Genomic DNA, 21,167 nt, shown 5'->3' with positions numbered 1-21,167 from the left:
TCTCTGTCAGCCACAGCTATAAACAGCTAATAGCCTAATACAAAACAGCTATACAGCCTGTCTCTCTCTCTCTCTCTTTGAACCACAAAGGTATTAGAGATTGAGGACCCAAAGAAGCTCAATCTCAAACAATGGGGGAGCCGCGTGGTTGGTAGGAGCTGTCAGTGCACGTCTAATGGTGGTGGGACGTTGCAGGTTCAAAACCCAGTGGTAGGTTGAATAATAATAGGTGTGTGGTTGGTAGGTTGAATAATAATAGGTGTGTGGTTGGTAGGTTGAATAATAACAGGTGGGGTCTGCCTAACCCCAGCTAGCCTTTCCGAAAAAAACAGAAACTCAATCTCCATTAGAAGAGTCTTTCCAGCGAAAACATATAAATCAACCTCTCTCTCTCTCTGACCCGAGTAATAAACAGCTAATACAGACAACATAATAATATTTAAAGAGCGAAGAGCGGAGCAGAACACACGCTGGTGTAAAAGCAAATTCCATTATCCATATTCATTACAATATACTATTCAAGAGACAAAACACCCGTCTCCTTTAACCTTCCATCTTTTTTGATGTACGAGAGTACACTACAACGACAGCTTTATTATTTTCCGGAGGTGGGGTGGTTCTAGGGGTTTCCCACTCTGGCATCCCGAAAAACTTGCAGACCAGCCGAAACTCCCCCGCCAGCCATTTTTCTCTTTCCCATGGCCTCCGTGAAGGGCGCAAAATAGACTTCTTATTACAAAAGGGCCCCCTCCACAAAAACTGTATCACCTAAGCCTAACCCTATAATAATAACAAAAGATAAGCTTTTACTTATTATGATCATCATCACCGTCATCACCTAAACCACTAGCCAAGACGTATATCTGAACCTATAATCCTTCTAGAGGAGAAACCCCACCAACATATCAGGAGGATGGATTCAAGAGATGGGTCGATATCAATACGTCCATTCTTGAGGCAGACGCAACTCGCTGCTGATGGCAGATTGCCGAGGGCGTGTAGTTCTTCTCTGGGGAGGAAGGAGCGCGTTTCTTGCAACAATAGGCCGAGGGTCCAAGGTAATCGAAGCGTCTGATATCATTAAAAGAAAAAAAATAAAATTGTAACCACTAAAATAGCAAAAATCAACCACCACAAGATTAGAAATGAGAAAAAAAGAGAAACATACCGGGTTCATGAACAAGACTCCCAAGGTAGTAACTGGGTTGCGCAACACCCATGTCATCAATATTGAGATTCAACGCCTGAACAACCCTCGCCGGCAACAAAACCGTCGAGCACCCTAACAAATCGCGGAATCATCACCACCAATCAGAACCCCAACTCGGAAAAACAGTCTACGAAGCAATACAGTTAATAAAAGTGCCTCAAAGAATTACCAGATTTCTTCCTGAAGTCGGCCGGGTTAGCGATTCTTCTCGGCAAGAAAACGCCAGTACCGGAAGACTCCCTTCGAGAACCAGAATTACCGAGAAAACCCGCTCTCATGCCATTGTGGGTAGTGTTGTCCTGGAGAGGGGGCCATGCAGATGACGGCAATCCCAGTGGGCGACCAAACTTCGTGTTTGCTACGGCCCTGGCTCGGATCTGCGTCGGCTGCGTCTGCGCAATATTGCCCTGTCTCCCTAAACTCTGCTGCTGCTTAAGCAACTCAAACTACACCAAAAAATAAGCAAGAACAGTGAACACCCACAAAATTTTGGGTCAAGCAAGACAAGATGGGTTCTATCTGGGAGTCGCTTACATGCATAGCAAGAGCAGCCAAGGGTCGATTGTTGTCGACCAAGCAGCCCTGCAGGGGATACCCGGAACCGTTAGCGGTTTTCATCTGTGCAACCGGCTTGCCCACCACCGCCGGAACCGGATTCTTCGGCGGGCCGAGCAATCCTCTCCCATGATACCTTCCACCCTCGTCGTTCATCTTCATCCTCACCACCTGACCAGCGGCGGCATACAGAAGCCCCCACGCGTCGTCTTTCTGGTTGAGCGGCGTCGACGGGGGCGACGACACCTGAGACGGCCCGTTCGAGCCTCCACGACTCCCGTTCGAGTCCAGGCTCCGGCCGGACCAGCTCCCCACCGTGCAGAGCGTCGACTTTGGCGACCCCGCCACCGCACCCACCTTCACCAAACCCAACAACAAGCGCAACAAAATCAAACCACAAAATCCCCAGAAACCAAACACCCAACAAACAAAGCCCACATCAATGAACACAAAACACCTACCTTCTGCACAGCATCGTTCTCATCGTCCTCCAGCGTCGAGTGAGCCATGCGCCGGGTCAGCCCCGCCATGTAATGCTCCTCGTCGCTCTCCGTCTCCGTCGAACTCACTACTGACTCCACCGGAGACGAGTCGGCGTATGGAAACTCGCAGGGGAGCTTGTTCTCCAAGAACCCCATCTCGTCTGATAAGAACCGAGACGGCAACCAGAACTCTCCGTCGTCGAGATCCTCCGCCATTTCGGTTAAAAAGAGGAGTGGGAAGAAGTGGACCAGAAGAAGATGATTTGTCAAGAATTTAGAGAGAGTAGGGAAGGAAGGGGGTTTGCTCTTTGCTGTAGACAGAAGTAACAATGATAATCATAACAATGAGATGGCAAAGGGCCCCAACAAAAGGCTGGAAACTATGGAGAGAAAGGGAAAGGAAATAGGGAAGATGAGGAGGGACAGGGAAGATGAGAAGGGAGATAGGGACTGAAGAGTGAAGAGTCGATTGGTGTATGGTGCAAGCAATAAATACAGAGGCGTTTTAGGGTTTCTTGCCTTTTATTTATTTATTTTTATTTCTTTTGGTCTTGTGTGGAAGAGCGTTTTGGTTGAACAAAACACAGACTAAAACCAACAACTGGCAATTCAGCTGGGTTCGCTTAACTGGCTGAGGGAGACAGTTGTTGAGGCTCGACCTGCCATGTGGAGGTTAAGGGCCCAACCGCTAGCAGCTGCCTTTAACTGTCCCACACGACCCCTCTCTTTTTTGTTTTTTTATCTCTGTTAATGATGTTGAAACCCGAGAGAAGCCCTCCTTTATCTTGAGGGCCCTTGAACCTTGTGGTCTAAGCCAAGGAATCAATCACCTACTTAATTTGCTATAAGCGAGTGCTGTGGAAGTTTTTTTTTTCATTTTTTTAAAGGCAAGTTAGTGTTAGGCAGACCCTACCAGTTACACAGCTAAACCAATGAGTTTTGAACCTGCAAAGTCCCAACATAAGGTGACGTGTGCACTAGTTGTTCCTACCAGACAAGTGGAGCCTCTGTGCCGGCAATGGTTTGGCTCATCTGGTAAGGGCGACTTGTGAATGCAGTCAAGTTGACTGAAAGTCACAAAATTTGATGGGACATCACAAGTTTGAAACTCGCTAATGTGTTTTTTACAGCAAGATTAAAGTTGAGTATACTTTTTTTGTGAACAAAAAAAACCTCAAGGGTTTTACCAAGAGAGGGCCTTTTTTAGGATTATCTAAAAAAAGTGTAATAAGATTCAACAAATATTTGTGCATTAAGCACTTATCACCCTCCATCTTAAAGATAGGCCTGTCAAGTGCGGAGCCCAAGACATGATGGATGGCGATAAGGTGCTTAATGCACAATTTTTGTGCAACCATATTGCACCCAATCCTCTCTCGTCTTACCATATGGGATGTCATGAGTTTGAAATTCACACTGGATGCTTTGTCACATAGACAAAATTGATTCTCAAAAGATTTACCAACCAAAGCCAGCCAAAAAGTGCTGTGGGTGATTATTTAAAAGTAGTCGGAATCATAGTTACTAGAAGCACCTCCCTAAAGAGGGATATGAAGCAGGGCACTCGTGAACTTGCTTCCCATTAATGACATTTCCGATGAACAAAGCTCTTCCCACTCCCTTCTCTCTTGTATCCCTTTCATTTCTTATTAATTTTCTTCCTGTTTTTCCTTTGTTTTCCTAAAATTATCAATTTTTAGCAAACTTCAAACACATCGGCTGAGTCAGATTTACAAGACAAAAATATTTAAAAGTGTTCACTTTGCGTATTTGATAAGTTGTATGTGTTAGAAAAAAACTGACTTTCTCACAAGTGTGAATTGATGGAAGCAATACACCGATGACAGTGGAATAAAATACAAAAACACAACAGCAAAAACAAAAATACACAAAGATTTACGTAGTTCCCTAAAGATGAGGTACGATAATGATGATCGATAGGTCAGCATATTCCACTATTTTCAAACAAAGATTACAAAGTAGCCAAAAAGCATACGCCTTACAAGGACACAAAGGTATAATGAAATACACAAAGAGGATATACCTCACTGAAGAACAAAGAACAAAGCACGAATAATATGAAGAACCAGCTCCATAAGGTTATCCTGAAAGAAGTGCAACAACACTTCTTGCTTTGTTCTCTTCATACCCTTTCGATGCCCTAAAAGAGTTTTTTTCTCTCTTCTGCCTTTTGCTCTGCTGCGCTACACACTGATTCTCTCTCATCCATCCCTTAAATAGAGGTTGAGATCCGCATTAAATACATAAGACTAAACGTCTTGCACCACTTACGATGTGCCTGAAACGCCTTATCACAGATCACTATCCAGCGATACCATAAATCGCTATCCAACGATACCATAAATCATCATATGGATGAAGCACATAATGTTAACCACAAATCGCTTTGCAGTGATACCACAAATCGTCATCCAGTTGAAGCACATAATGCTAATCATAAACCACTATCCAACTGAAGGCTCTCACTATAAATCGTCATCGACAAATCGCTGAACCTCAAACTCTAAAGAGCTGAATCGTCATTTAGCTGAGAGGACTTCTACAAATCGCTATCCAACGAATACTCCAAATCGTCCTCGAGAAGTTCAAGCATCGTGATTGGAATTCTGTAGGGATACAGAATGCGCAACGAACCAATGAAACCCACAAAGGAGGGAAACCCAACAATTCTTTTCCTTCCTGACTTATGTAGAAGCTTCTTCCATTCTTGCTAGAAATTGACACTTCCCATGCTTGTCCTTGGGCAATGACTTGGTCAACATATCCGATGTATTGCCATCAATTTGTACTTTCTTCAGTTGGAGCAATTTTTCATTCAAGACATATCAAATCCAGTGGTATTGAACATCGATATGTTTTGATCTTGAATAAAACGAAGAATTCTCACTCAAGTGAATCGCACTCTGGCTATCACAGTGAAGAAAATACTCTTTTTTGCTTGAAGCCCATCTCTTGCAAGAATTTTTTCACCCACAACAATTCCTTACTGGCTTCTGTAATGGCGATGAACTCAACTTCTGTAGTGGAGAGAGCTACACATTTCTGTAATTTCGACTGTCATGCAACTGTTGCTTCTGCAAAAGTAATCAAATACCCAGAAGTAGACTTTCTACTATCTACATCACCAAGCATGTCAGAATCTATGAACCCATCAAGAATAGGTTCACCCTTTTCAAAGCATAAACTCAACTTTGAAGTGCTCTGAAGATACCTCATAATTCATTTCACTATTGCCCAGTGTTTCTTCCCTGAATTTGACAGAAATTGACTAACAACTCCAACAACATGAGCTATGTCTGGTCGAGTACAGACCATAACATACATCAATGAACCCACTGCCGAAGCATAAATTTTTTTTTGCATCTCAATTCCTTCTTCATCATTTGCAGAATATTGACTTGAGTTAAGTTTGAAATGGCCTGCAAGTGGACAATTAACAAGCTTTGCTTTATCCATGTTGAACCTCTCAAGAACCTTTCTGATATACTTCTCTTGAGATAACCAGATTAGCCTATGTGATCTGTCACGAACGATTCTTTTCCCAAGAATATGCTTTGCTGGACCTAAATCCTTCATGGCAAAGGTCTCACTCAGCTCTAACTTTAACTTGTTTATCCTGCTGATATATTGACCCACAATCAGCATATCGTCCACATAAAGCAAGAGAATGGTAAAATTACCATCTAAAAATTTCTTCACAAACACACAACGAACTGTGGAGGTTCTTAAATATTCATGCTCAATCATGAAAGAATCAAATTTCTTGTACCACTGCATTGGTGCTTGCTTCAATTCATACAAACTCTTCTTCAGCTTGCAGACTAGGTGCTCTTTACCCTTGTTAATGAAGCCCTTAGGGTGCTCCATATAAATTTTTTCTTCCAAGTCAACATGCAGAAATGCAGTCTTCACATCAAGCTGCTCAACTTCTAAGTTCATACTTGCAACTATACCGAGCACAATTTGAATGAAAGACATCTTCACAACTGGTGAGAAGATCTCATCAAAGTCAACGCCCTTTTTCTGAGCAAAACCCTTCACGACTAGCCGTGCCTTGAATCTGGGTTAAGAATCATTTTCATCAGTCTTCTGCATGAAGTCCCACTTGTTCTTCAGTACCTTCTTTCCTTTAGGTGTCTTTACCAGATCAAAGGTGTGATTGTCATGCAATGAATTCATTTTCTCTTTCATTGTCTTAAGCCACTCAGTTTGGTTTTCGTCCTCCAAAACTTCTTCAAAAGTTTTTGGCTCACCTTGATCTGTAATCATCACATACTCATTCAATGAGTATTTTTTGGATGACTGTTTCTCTCTGGTAGACCTCCTTATCGAAGTCTGAGCAAGTGACTCTTGGGGTGTTGGCTCTGCCTCAATTTCTTTCTCATCATATCCTTCATTTGCATCATTGTGAGGAGGTGCCATCTCTTCCACGAAATTCTGAACAGTCGGTGCATCAAGGGGATCTAAGTTAACAAGATCACCTTTACTGGACTCAGATTGCTTAGACTTACCAATATCTTAAATGGTCTGATCTTCCAAGAAGACAATATCTCGACTTCTGACCACCTTCTTATCAATAGGGTCATAGAGTCTGTAGCCAAATTCTTCATGTTCATAGCCAAGGAATATGCATTGCTTGGCTTTTGGATCAAGCTTGAACCTCTCTTCCTTCGAAATATAACAAAGACTCTACAGCCGAATACTCTTAAGTGTCCATAGAAAGGTTTTTTCCCTGTCCAAACTTTCTCTGAAACATCTCCCTTCAAGGGAATAGAAAGAGACAAGTTGATAAGATCAACTATTGTCCTCATTACCTCACCTCAGAAAGATCTTGCCAATTTTGTGTGTGATAGCAAACATCTGACTCTCTCAAGAATGGTGTGATTTATTCTTTCAGCAACTACATTCTGTTGAGGTGTCATCCTCACAGTGCTTTCATGCTTGATGCCATGATTGGTGTAATACTGATCAAATGGTGTAATACTGGCTCAATGTATTTGCCACCATCCGAGCGAACATACTTCAACTGTCTGCCAGTTTCTCTTTCAGCCATGGTCTAAAAATACTTGAATACATCTAGAACTTGGTCTTTAGTTCTCAGTGTATAAGCCCAAACTTTCCTAGAGTGATCATCAATGAAAGTCACAAAGTACAATGCACTACCAATTGTTTTGACTGTCAAAGGTCCACACACATCAGAATGTGCGAGATCTAGAACATGAGATTTTCTAAATGCAATGCTTCTATGGAAAAAAACTTTGTTCTGTTTGTCATATAAGCAATGAACACAAGGTTCTAAAGATGTACCTTCAGCCCTTGTTAGGAGCTCTTTCTTGACCAAGACCTGCAGCCCCTTCTCGCTCATATGCCCGAGCCTTCTATGCATAACTCTGTGGATAAGTCATTCTCTATAGTATTCACAACACTCGTGTAGATCTTCGCTTGCAAAGTGTAAAGAGAACATGTCTTTGTTCCTCTAGCTACCACCAAGGAGCCTTTAGCTAACTTCCATCTTCTATCATTGAAAGTGTTGTTGTAGCCCTCATCATCTAACTTTCTGGCAGAGATCATCTTCAGTCGGATGTCTGGTAAATGCCTCACATCTTTTAGCAACAATTTGCAGCCAATGTTTATTTTCAAATAAATGTCGCTGATGCCAATAATTTTTGACACATCTTCATTTTTCATTTGGACATTACCGAAATTACCTAACAAGTAGGAAGTGAAGAAATCAACCCACGAGGTAACATGAAATGAAGCTCTAGAGTCAATTACCCAATCAGTCTCTTGACCGATCAAATTTATGCAGGTGCCATCACAAACAACCACGAGCTCTCTATCTGTGATTGCGGCAGTGGCACCCTGCTTTTCTTTTAAGCTTTTCTCTTTGCTTTGCTCCTTGAACTTGAGCTTCCTGCACTCTCGCTTCATATGCCCCTTCTTGTGGCAATAATAACACTCGACGTCTTTCTTTGAGCTCGAGTGTGAGTGACCTCTGGATTTGCCATGGTAGTACGAAGCCTTGCTCTTACTTCTACTTCTCTTCCTGTTTTTAATCACAAGCACCTCAGAGATTGAAGGACCTCATGACTTTCTTCTGGTCTCTTCATTCAATAGACTGCTGGTAACTTGGCTCATTGTTACCGTTCTATCAGGTGCGAAGTTACTGACTGTGACCACCAAGGTTTCCCCACTCTCAGAAAGGGAACTAAGAAGCAACAAAGCTTGCAACTCATTATCAAAAGAGATTTTCATTATGGCCAACTGATTCACAATGCTTTTGATTTCATTCAAATGCTCTACAATAGAGCCGTTGTCTTTATATTTGAGGTTCATATGCTTCCGAAATAGAAAAGCCTTATTCACTGTCGTCTTTCTGTTATAAAGGCTTTCTAGTTTGATCCAATGATCATGCACCGAATTTTCTGTGGATACATGATGAAAGACACTGTCATCTATTAATTGCCGAATGAAACCGATCGCCTTTCGGTCTAGCTTTCTCCATTTGTCATCTTTCATCTCTTCTGGTTTACCGCTGACACCCTCAATGAGTCCATCCAAATCTTTACAAACTAAGAGGTTTTTCATTTTAGTTTTTCAGGTGATCCAGTTTATGCCATTCAAACTGATCATACGACCGACATTCTCCATGACTTCACACACAAATATATGAACCAAGGCTCTGATATCAGATATTGGAAAAATTGGCTTTCTCACAAGTGTGAATTTATGGAGGCAATACAACAATGACAGTGGAATAAAATACAAAAACACAATAGCAGAAACAAAAACACACAAAGATTTACGTGGTTCCCTCAAGATGAGGTACGTCCACGGTGATCGATAAGTCAACACCTTCCACTATCTTCAAACAAAGATTACAAAGTTGTTAAAAGGCATACGCCTTACAAACACACAAAGGTGTAACGAAATAAACAAAGATGATATACCTCACTGAAGAACAAAGAAAAAAGAACAAAGAACAAAGAACAAAGAACAAATGATCTGAAGAACCAGCTTCACGAGGCTATCCTGAAAGAAGTGCAGCAACACTTCTTGCTTCTTTTCTCTCTACACTCTTTTGGTGCCCTAAAAGAGTTTTTCTCTCTCTTATGCTTTTTGCTCTGCTGCGCAACACACACTGATTCTCTCTCATCTATCCCTTAAATAGAGGACGATACTCGCATTAAATGCGAAAGACTAAACGTCTTGCACCACTTACGATGCGCCTAAAACACCTTATCACAAATCACTATGCATCGATACCACAAATCGCTATCCAATGATACCACAAATCGTCATCCGGCTAAAGCACATAATGCTAACGACAAATCGCTATGCAGCGATACCACAAATCATCATCCGACCGAAGCATATGATGCTAACCATAAATCACTATCCAGCTGAAGGCACTCACCACAAATCATCATCGATAAATCGCTGAACCTCAAATTCTGAACAACTAAATCGTCATTCAGCTGAGAGGACTTCTACAAATCGCTATCCAGCGAATACTCCAAATCGTCCTCAAAAAATTTAAGCATCATGCTTGAAATTCTACAGCGATACAGAATGTGCAACGAACCAATGAAACCCACAAAGGATGGAAACCCAACAATATGTTCTCACAACCCACAATTCATGTATTTGTTGTGTTATAAGTTGTCCCTACCAACCAACGGGGGGGGGGGGGGGCTCCATTTGTTTGGTAGTAGTAGTTTGTGCATGTTACTGTGTAATGGGATGTTGCAAGTTCTAGTCAGACTGGTATGGGTGGCTGTATAGCTACGAGTAGGGCTTGTTTGCGGAAAAAGGAAGGAGCCCTTAATCGCTGAGTTGGATCATCTTAAGAAAAAAAAGTTATTCATTTTTCACGGTGAGCAATGTGTTCAAATTTGTTCTAATGATCAATTGCTTTGGGCTAATTTTTGACAATTAAGGTTAGCCGTGAGTAATTATCTATACTCCCAACCTTATATAGTAGGAATGCAATGGTAAATTTGTGGCATAAAATATATAACCATACAATGTCTTTTATGGATTACATGCAATGGATGCTGGGAAAGTAAACTTGCAATTTGTTCCTCCGTTTAGATGGTATATATGTGTGGCTTTTGAGCCGTTGGCATTCACCACTGGTTTCAAATGATCCCTTACGAAGGTCCCCAAAATCAAATATCTCTTTAGATCGTGTGTGCTATAGGTAGCGGTGTCAATGGGTTGGGTTTGACCCGAATCCAAACCTGTACAAAACCCTATAGGGTCGGGGTTTGGTGATAAATAAAAAGGCTCGATTAGAATTCAGGTCACATCGAAAGATCCGATTAATATATGCAACCAAGTATAGTTTGTGAAATTTCATACCAAACTTGGGCTGGACTCGGGTTTCGATTATGATATGTAAATTTTTAATGTAAAAATGATAAATAATATTATTTTACCCAGTGTGGTTTGGATCTAGTTCATGTAATTCTTATAGATTTTATGTACATCTTCTTTCTCTTATGATGAGTCTGATTAAACCTGGGTTCGGACCCGATACCATAATATCAAATCAGGTTTTGGTTTGGTTTCACATGAGCCCGAAACCAAAACCCAACCCGTTGACACCCCTAGCTATACGTGTTTTTCTACAAGGAATTGATTGAAGGGTCCAAGGAACCCCTTGGATTACGTTTGTCAAGACATGCAACTCACACAATTTGATACCTTAACATATACCAAACGCGTTGCATATTCAGTATATTAGGGTTCATAAACTTTGGTCAGCATAAGCTAAGACCAGGATAAGTCCCTGCAAACCATTGACCTAGACTCAAGATTCTAATAAAAACTACAAGAAGGAAAGAAGAGAAGCTTGACCTAAAGTGTTTGACACCAAAAATGATTTTGGTCAAGTGGAAAAGTTCTTAGTCAAGTTACCTGTTCATTTGAATGGAACGTCATACATGTAAAACCTACAATGAGTTTCCTTTGTCACAGAGGTTGAAGCTGGGTTTACTCTCCAACGACAATGAGCAAGAAGAGACCTAGAAGTGGTGCTGGAAAATGAATCTATTAGCTAGTGACTTGGCTTGGTTTGACTCAGCCCAATCTCATTCATGATCGACTCATATAGCTGGCCAGCCAAGCCATGAGCAAATCATTTAGTTTAAAATGAGTCGAACCCAAAAGCTCAGGAGAGCTCCTATATATACAAATATATATTTTTTGTGTGTATTTTATATTTAAGTATAATACATAAAAAGAATGCAAAAAATATACAAAAAGAAAGATGCATGAAAAATATATACGCAAAATATAAACTATTATATATAAAATATATTGTAAGTAATATATATATATATATATATATATATATATATATATATATCGGTTAACATTAAATTAGTTGAGTTTAACATTAGACTCAATCTTAAGAAAATGACTAAAATACCTTTAAAAGAATGATACTTTTAAAAAATACCCGGCTACTTTTTTTTTTAGCATTACAAGTTTTTTTTTTAATTTGAAGTAAACTGAAAAGTCAAACACCTTTTCAAGTAAGTAACTTCAAGAATTAATCAAATTTTATCTTTTTGACCATAAAAATGATTATATATTTTTCAAAAACATCATTTTTTAAAGGTATTTTAGTTATTTTAATATGATTGAATTCATCTAATGTTCAAGGTAACTAGTTTAATGTTAACTTTCAGGAACAAGCCAAGCCTAAGCTCAACTCGGCTAAGAATAAACATGAGCTGAGTCCTGAGCTTAATCCACTGGTAAGCTAAACAAGCCTGAACGAGTCTTGTTCGGTTCATTTTGGCTCGTTTGTTAACCCTAATCAAAGGTCTGTCAATATGTGATCGGTGATGGGGGAGTTTTCCTTCGACCTAGCCTAATAACAAAAAATCCAATGGACTTATGGTTGTTCATTCTCTCAACCTCCTTCTTACTTACATAGTTTGGAATCTAGGAACTGTGTCAGGAGTTGAGGAATTTGTCCAAAAGTTGGTGAAACTACCACCTGGTAGCTGTTTGAAAACTGATAGCTGGGAAGGGAGTTAATGCATTTAGGATGGTAAGTGGCATTATATTTACACTAAAGAATGAAATTGACAGCTACCCAAATCCAAGATTTAGCAGCTACCACTTCTTGAAATGCCACTTCCCATCCCAGCTACTTAGTTTTTAAACAGGACCTGGATGGTTTCACTTTTACTAATCATATGAGATGATAAAATTTCTCATCATAATTGATTGCCATCTTTATAATATTTATTGAACCACAATATGATAAAGACCTCACCAACTTGCCTGCAAAATACAAGTCACTAAGGAACTAGGATATGAAAAAGAGAGAAAAAAGATGGGATCCCAAATCTTGAAAAAGAGGCATCCAGACATGTGCTTTGTCAGAAAATGGGCCATCCTTCTTTTGTGCCTTCAGGTCGTCTCTAGCTTACAAAATGGATAGGCTTACCAGGCCCAACCCGTACGGTATTTTTGCATTAAAAAAAGATTTTTCCTTTTTTTTTATTTTTTAATAAATTAATTGCAAGCCTGTCCAAAGTGAAATACTTAAATGCAGCAAATACCTTCCTCATCCAATGCCCCCGCCGATTCGATCCTATGACGTAGACCACACACCGTTTCCCGTTCAAACTTCAAATTTTGATCATCCCCTCGTCGCTGTCAACGGTTAGGAGTTGGGCCGGGTCTGAGGTGTATCTGGACCTATACCCGCTTAAGCTGAATGGATCTGGATAGGTATTCTGATCAGGTTTGATCTGAATAACATGATAGAATCCTCCTAATTATATGGCCCCTCTGGAATTGGATCGGACGAGGATTGTTTCCAACTTACAACCAAAAAGGGAAAGTGCAGAGTGGGGTTTAGGGGTGGGCAACCAACCCATCTTTAGCTTATAAAACTTATAAATTAGGCCCAAGCTCAGCCCGCTTATATATATATATAATATATTATATATAGTATAATAATTTCACCCCTTTCGACTAGGCTCATGGGCCTAATGAGAGAGCTGTGGGTCAGGGTCTTCACAGTGAGCCCGACCAGCCTGTTGCCCAACCCTAGTGGGGTTGGATCTGAATCAGACTTCACGTCAGAGTTGTTAATTTCTTGCCACAGGGTCATGGATCCTAACGCGGCCCGCCTCATTATTGGAGAAACATGGTCTATATAAACTTCCTGGATTCATTGGACTAGGGATTCTAGTCAGTTTGGTCGTTGTTGTCAGTTCTATTTCACTGCTAGAAGTTGGAATCTATATTATTGTCCCAAATCAAGTGTTTTTTATCCGGACCCACTTCAGACCCAGGAATTGGTTTGGTTTTGCAATGAATCTATGTCACATAAGTGCAGATGCGGGTACGGGTGCCAATCTCGATGCAGAATGTATGTCACTAAAACTTATATATATATATATATATATATATATATATATATATATATATATATATATATATATATATATATATATATATATATATATATATATATATATATATATATATATATATATATCACCACACAAGAATATATTTAAAAATAACCTTTTAATCACCATAAACAAAGCCAGCGCAGCTAAGTTTCTGATTTTGAGGGTGGTTTTTGTTTGTAAATATAAAAAAAACACCATAAAAATAAATAATTAGGATTGTTCATAACAGTTAAGTGAGTTTGTTTGGTTTGGGACAAATCCAAATTAGTCAAGCTTGTATCAATAAATTACCAGAACCAGCACCAATGGGGTAACCGCTTGTCTGGTAGAGGCAGCTAGTGCACGTCACATTGTGTTGGGATGTTGCAGGTTCAAAACCCAACGGTATACTTGTATAACCCCCATCTTGCCTTTAAAAAAAAAGAATTACGACAACCAGTATAGAAAGTTGCACATTTATGTGATACAAAAGGAACTCTTTTAAAAACGCTATGAGGTGGATCCAATCTAAAATTGTATTATTTAGATCCACCCAAATGGAAATTGAATTTCATGTTGCATCTGCATATGCAACCTTTTTTAGGGATGTAAATGATTTGATTTAGGATCGGATGTGGTCAATATCAAATCTGACTAGTAAGATGTTTCCTAAACACATTTGGATTTGGACTTGGATGGTGAAAAGTTCATACCAAAATCAGCTTTTTTTTACATGTGATTGGATTTGAATATCCATCAAATATGCAAATCTATCGGATTTGATAACAGAAAACAAAAATCTTATCCATATCCGATTTTAATCTGATACAGTTTCAGTCTGACTAATTGAAGCCGGATTCTGTCAGATATCAGATAAAATCAGATCCATTGACCGCCCTTCTTACTCAAAGAAGTTGGACCATCCTGCCAGTTCTTCAACATACAGGACATAAATTTCGGGTCGGATCAGATATCCAGTCCAATGACAGCTCATCGGTCTTTGCCTTCCAGATTTTTTTTCTGCAAAATTAATTTTCAAAAACGTAAACAATCATCATGTTTTATTGTTTTTAACTTTTTATTCAGAGAATCTGAATTTCTCACCACAAAAAAAAGGCGGTGCAGAGTGACCGTCGATACCTTGAAGATTCTAGCGTTTTCCACCGTCTGATTTAACGGCAGTCTCTTTCTTCGTCGAGGATGACGGCGTTGTCTTTTATGAAGTTTTTCTCGAGGCCTTCGCTTGCCCACGACAAACGGCGTTGACGGCGATGTCCTCGCGGACGGCAAACTGTTTATTAAATCCGCTTCAGACCTGCGCGCATGGGATCCACTTACCTGCCGAAAGCGACACCGACAAGGACGTGAAAGGACGGGAAAAAGCAGCGACTCCGCGGACTCCACACGTTGCCCAAACCCCGATTTAGATCCAAACTTCGAATTACAAAATATCCCAATATCCCAATTTATCCCAGTTTTCGAAATACCAAATTCACCCATCCTATTTTTCAAAAAGACCAACTAATCAAGAAATAATTTGTGTAGGTGAAACTAAGGCTGTCAATGGATCAAGTTTGTATCCGGTGCATGACCCGAACCAAACCTAAACTTTCGGGTATGGGCATGAAAAATGCCGACCCGAATAATACTCACATCGACCCAAACCCGATCCAATCAATATGCTGGCCAGGTTTGGGTCATGATTTTGTCAGGCATTCAACCTGACCTAGTATTTTCACTGGGTACTCCACTCGATCCGAGTATTTAACATAGTTTTTTAATAAAAAAAAAATTCAGAAATTATGTGGATCTGGGTCTGCTATTCCATTTTTATGACCCGTCAAAACTCAAACCAATGATTTATTATTTGGGCAGGTTCAGATATACCGTAATGGGTTGGGTATCCGTCCTGTTCACATCCCTAGATAACACCGTTTATGATATGCTGAGATATCGGACCTCCTCATATGGTTTGGATCCTCGGATGCTATTATAATAAAATATGGATTGGGATGCGGATATGTCATATACTTATATAGTACCCAGCTGGTGATTTTATTTTTGTTTTTTTATTGAAATATGGCTTTTAAAATGTCAATTACCGAAACCGGATGCCAAAACTCATTGCATAAATTGCTTAGCTGTAGTGTGGATAAGTTTTTCAGAATCAGCGATGAGTGCAATCACATGGCACAAAATTTGTGCATTAAGCACCTGATACTGACAGGCCCTGTCCTCGAGATGGAGGGTGATCAGGTGCTTATATTTTCACAGTTTTTCGTATGCATGTCCATATGGTGTCGATGAGTCGAAACTCATAAGTGTGACTTGTTTAGACTCACTATGACATCGTAGATGTGATTTACATGTTTTAATTTAGTGAAAACTGGCCTTTGAAAGATCCAAGGGGTTCCGTTTCGTGTAGTGAGATGGAGCTTAGACCGTTTGACAGGCAGTCTTGGCTCAATTCTCATGGGCATCACCTCACTGTGTAAGCCAAAGCTTGGCGACTCCCTGAGTCGCGGGGTAAGACCTCGGAGTTTTACGCCGACATGAACAGAGACAGTAAGTATGGCAAGCTGAGCTAATGCGGCTAAGTCTCGGCGCTTGGGGTGGTTTCTCCGAGTAAAAAAAATGGCCCTTGAGTCACAAGATTCTGATGTATTTTTAGGGTTTCTTAGCAAACCAAAAATTCAGTAGTGGTAAATTTTTTTTTTTTGCTTAAAAGAACAATTTTTGTAACATAATTCAAAGGGCGATCTTTATTCAATAAAACATGTAAATTACAACTCTGATAAATTCATTCCAAACAAGTTACAATTAAGATTGTGAGCCCCAAAGATTGATCAATATATAATTCATGCATCTACGCTGCCAGGAGATACGTAAGAAGGTAGGCGTTGCACTCATTGAAAATAAGATGAGAGAGAATCGTTTACGGTGGTTTGGACATATTCGGCGAAGGCCTAATGATGCTCCAGTTAGAAGGATGGAGAAATGAGAAAATATATTAGTTAAAAGAGGTCGGGGTAGGCCTAGAAAGACATGGATGAAGGTGATAGGAAAGGATATGAATGCTTTGAACCTCACTAAGGACATGACATTAGATAGAAATGATTGGAGGAAAAAGATTCATGTGGAAGACCCATAATGATTTTCTTTTTTTGGTTCATATCGCCGACCCCAATTATTTTGGGATGAAGAGTTGTTGTTGTACGCTGCCAGGACAACGACCGTAAGGTCCCTGATCTTGGTAGTGGTTTATCAGTGTAAATATATATAAAAAAGTTTGAAGCATAAATAAATGAGGTTATGGACTAATCCAATTAAAAAAGGAAAAATGGACGTATGTTTAGGTGTTGATGGATTGGGTTTGGTAGGAACCCGACCCGTACCAAACCCTATAGGGTCAGGGTTTGTTGATAAAAGAAGAGGTGAAACAGCGTTGGACTCAAAGGGTCCAATTAGTATATGGAGTTGGGTATAATTTATGAAATTCATACCAGACCTGGGTCCAACCTGACTTCTGATCAAGACCTATAAGTTTTCAGTATAAAAAAGTTAAAAATCATTATTTTAGCAGGTATGGACTGGGTTTGGTTCATGTAATTCTTATAGGACTCGGGTAAGGTTTTTCTTATGGAGGATCTGACGAGACCCATGTTCAGAACCGGTGTCAGAACCTCAAAGACAGATACGGGTCTGAAATCGCTACCTATAAACCAGATCCGACTCGTTGACACCCCTACCTATGTACACCAAAGTTAGAGTGGGACCTTATCCATTTCCTGTTAGATTCATATGATCTAAGCTTGAATGGATCCATATCCGCCCTCTCTTCTGTCCTAATTTTTAATATGAGAAATGAGGGAGGGCATTTTGGGAAATTAAGAATTAAGGGGGGGGGGGGGGGAGGGGAAGGAAGAAGGAGAAATGTACTGTCTGCCGGCCAGCCTGCACGACTGTCCCTTGTCCCTTTTTCTAAAGTTAAAACAAAAAAGTGTACCGGACGTGCTTTTTCCCGCCGAAAGAAGCTCCAACGGTCACTTTCACGAGACAGTGGTTCGAAATTTGAACGGGCGTTGGGGGCAAGTCCAACGGCAATAAACCACCATTCAAATTCGTTTTTTATTTTATTTTTACTTATAGAGTTATAGTGTAACGTTTGTGTATTGGAGGACAGTTGGTGAGGAGAAAGGGATGCGGGTGTGTGACTTGTGTGAGTGTTGAATTAATTATTTTAGCTTGCAGTGACCTTGAAGCTTCATTTTACCCCCAACAATCTTTTATAGTTTGGCCCTTTTTTAATTTTTAGGCTTTAGCTAAAGGAGCTCACCTTCCCCTTTGAGAAAATCAGTGGTCGTTTTCTTTTTCCCAATTTTGTTTCATTTATTTTTGTTAATCTATAAAAAAAGGTAATGCTATAATAGGGACATGCTAAAACACTTGGTATTATTAGTTTTTTTCTCTTTTTATCATATGTACAGTAAGTGTGATGTCCTTACTTGTACCCTCAGCAAGTGAAATAAGGCAAGAGTTTTCATATTGAGGGGAAGGAAATCCCTTTTATCACTCATTTTCTCTTCTGCCCCTACCAACTTTCATCCTTTGGTTTGATTTAACATGATTGCTGAGGCTAACGGAGTGCAGTGAGTTTTTTCACTAGTGTCACTATGTTTTGCTCCCACATGGCCACCTCCCCTTTAAACACAAAATCTTATGCATAGGTGCTTGTGATAAATGTTTGATGGGTTTTTCTGCTTTTTTTGATATTTTTTTCAGATCTCATAAATGTGTTGGGCATGGTCGATTTACGAGGAATCCACACCTAGAACATGTGTTTTCGATGAAAAAATGATATTTGGAGCCTAAAATACTTACAAAGATTAATTTGGACAGCTGATTTTTTGAACCTTATAAAAACCCACCTTGTGTCGGAATCGAACACTTCAAGAGCTGATCCCTATAAAATCAAGTACATAGATCTCATCTGTAAGGTCAAAATATAAAAATGAAATGAAAAAACCCATCAAGCATGTATCACAAGCACCTAAGCTCTACTCGATATATATAAAGAGAGAGAGAGAGAGAGAGAGAGAGAGAGAGAGAGAGAGTGAGAGAGAGAGATTTTGTTTCATGCAACTTGCATGCGAAAGTGTTGAGCTAGCAACTCAGATGCAATCCTTTTTTTCATCGTGAATGAAACAAACATGAAGCCAACAAAGTGCCATACTGATACAAGTGAGTCTCATTTTTATTATCACTTACCACTTTTTATTTGTAAATCTTTTCATACTTCTCCCCTCTTTCACCCATACGAAAGCTTTCACATGGAAAGGTTGAGCTGAGAGGAATTTTTAAAAATCTGTACCCATTATAATGTAAAGCCTTTCCTTTACATGAAAATGAAACAAATGAGCCTCAAGGGTCGGTTTATTTCATGTAGTAATCCTTATTATCTCACAGTGGAGGAGAACAACAATGACTGATCTCACCTACCGTAGGTAATAAAACAAAATGACTTTAACTTGGTTCGGTCTGAGAAGACTTATGTCCACGGATAATGCTCACATAATATCTCTCTGTGTTGTGAGCCTTAGAAGATCCTTATTATGTAGATGAGTACACACGGTAAGAAGAGTTATGACACTTTGGACACTTCTTGATAGAGTTATCACGTCTACATTTTATCTTATCATCTATTGGACTCTTCTTCACATTACATTTTGTCTTATCATGCGAAGAAGTCCTTTCCCTATCTCCTTCCTTATAACACTTATCCTTATATCCTTCATTAGACGATTCCTAAGTCTTTCCTTCATTGGCTGGCATATTAGCTGGATTATTAGTTGCTGAAATTGAATCATTTTCTGGATAGATCTTAATTGAATCGGCTGCTCTAGCACCCCCTCAAGTTCAAGGAGAGAGGAATCACATTGAACTTGTTGCATAGAAATTGATGACGAGAGGTAAGAAGAAGTTTAGTCAAAGCATCAACCAATTGATCTTTGGATGAAATATACTTGATGAATAACTGATGTTTGGCAATTTTATCATGAACAAAGTAACAATCTATTTTTATATGCTTGCTTCAATTGTGAAACATTGGATGAGCATATAAATAAGAAACTCCAATATTATCACACCACAATACTGGCACCTAACCGTGAGTTACTCCAAGTTCATGCAATAAGTATTGAAGCCATGTTAACTCTCCAGCCATATTAGCAATAGCTCAGTATTCAGATTTGGTACTGGATTGGGATATTGTAGATCACTTCTTGAAACTCCCACTACAAGAAAAACGTTATTTAGAGACAAAAATTTGCGATAAAAATAATCCATCGTAACATTGCGACGGATTAGCGAGAGAAAGCTATCCGTCCCTAAAATTTGAATTAGTTGCAGAATTTACGATGAAAAAATTCTGTTGCCAATGCTGCCGCTAATTTGCGATGGATTAGCAACGAACAAATTCCATCTCACACTCTATCGTAACTTCGCAATAAATGAGCGACACCATTTTTTTGTCGCTACTCCATCGCAAATTTGCGACGACGTTTGTGACAAACTTTTTTCGTCGCTAATCCGTCGCTAAATAACCCATAAAACCCTAATGCAAGTCCCTTTCTTTTCTCTTTCTGTTTCTTTCTGTCGCTCTTCGCCCGTCGCCCATCGCCCGTCGTCCGCCGCCAGTCGCCCGTCACTTCTCTCACTCCGTCTCTCACCACCGTGTGCCGCCGCCGCCGACCCCTGAGCACCGACGTCGTCGTGTGTCGTGTGCCGATGACCCCCAAACAACCTGATTCGTTGATAGGGCCTTGTGGTGCGATAGGGTTCGAACATGACTAGGCTCTCACCCTCTCTGGCGCTATGTGCCACCGCCGCCAACCCCCGAGCATCAACGCCACCGTGTGCCATGTGTCGACGACCCGATGACCCCCAAACAACCCGATTCATTGACATTGCCTCATGGTGCGATAGGGTCCGAACACGACTGGGCTCTCACCCTCTCGGGCGCCCCCTTCCAGGGGACTTGGGTCCAGTATGTCGGTGAAGGCGCTTCTACAGACTACAATTCGGTAGGCGAAGCCTATCGATTCTCAAGTTGAGCTATTCCTGGTTCACTCACCATTACTTGGGGAATCCTTGTAAGTTTCCTTTCCTCCGCTTATTGATATGCTTAAACTCAGCGGATGGCCTCACCTGACTTGGGGATGCTAAGCTGAGACGAGTAATCACCTTTAGAGTTCCAGTAAACTTCTGATGCTTCATGCGAGTTGTAGCAATCCACCACACAAAGAGTGCACGACTATGGTAATCCCTCGCTTGCCTCGCCACATTGTGTGGTGAGCCAACATTTCAGCTGACGACACACTGATAAAAAAGGCACCATATGCCAATCCTCCGTTTGTACATTTGTGCTTTGCAGGTGCGTAGCTGAGCTAAATGCGCGATGGTTAGTGCTAAGCA

The 21,167-nt window shown here is 40.3% G+C and overlaps 1 protein-coding gene across 1 annotated transcript; it reads right to left on the bottom strand.

Annotated features, from left to right (window-relative positions):
* Positions 1–471: 471 nt before the first annotated feature.
* LOC149821430 (uncharacterized) lies at positions 472–2,606 on the bottom strand. The gene is made up of 5 exons (XM_089982784.1): positions 2,227–2,606; positions 1,745–2,122; positions 1,380–1,656; positions 1,169–1,282; positions 472–1,071 (listed from the first exon to the last, which is right to left on the bottom strand). The coding sequence occupies exons 1-5, from the start codon at positions 2,461–2,463 to the stop codon at positions 938–940; spliced, it is 1,140 nt and encodes a 379-aa protein (XP_089838910.1). The 5' UTR covers positions 2,464–2,606; the 3' UTR covers positions 472–937.
* Between the last annotated feature and the right edge of the window lie 18,561 nt (positions 2,607–21,167).

This window comes from Nuphar pumila, chromosome 12 (genome assembly GCF_984573655.1).
Source record: "Nuphar pumila chromosome 12, dmNupPumi1.hap1.1, whole genome shotgun sequence".
Lineage (NCBI taxonomy): Eukaryota > Viridiplantae > Streptophyta > Magnoliopsida > Nymphaeales > Nymphaeaceae > Nuphar > Nuphar pumila.
This window is presented reverse-complemented; position numbering and strand designations above follow the sequence as displayed.

Excerpts from the sequence above, each read along its gene's own strand:
- LOC149821430 (XM_089982784.1), bottom strand. The coding sequence starts at position 2,463 with ATGGCGGAGGATCTCGACGACGGAGAGTTCTGGTTGCCGTCTCGGTTC. Across the intron at positions 1,283-1,379 it reads CGACTTCAGGAAGAAATCTG|GGTGCTCGACGGTTTTGTTG; the intron begins GTAATTCTTTGA and ends GCGATTTGTTAG. Across the intron at positions 1,072-1,168 it reads GAGTCTTGTTCATGAACCCG|ACGCTTCGATTACCTTGGAC; the intron begins GTATGTTTCTCT and ends TAATGATATCAG.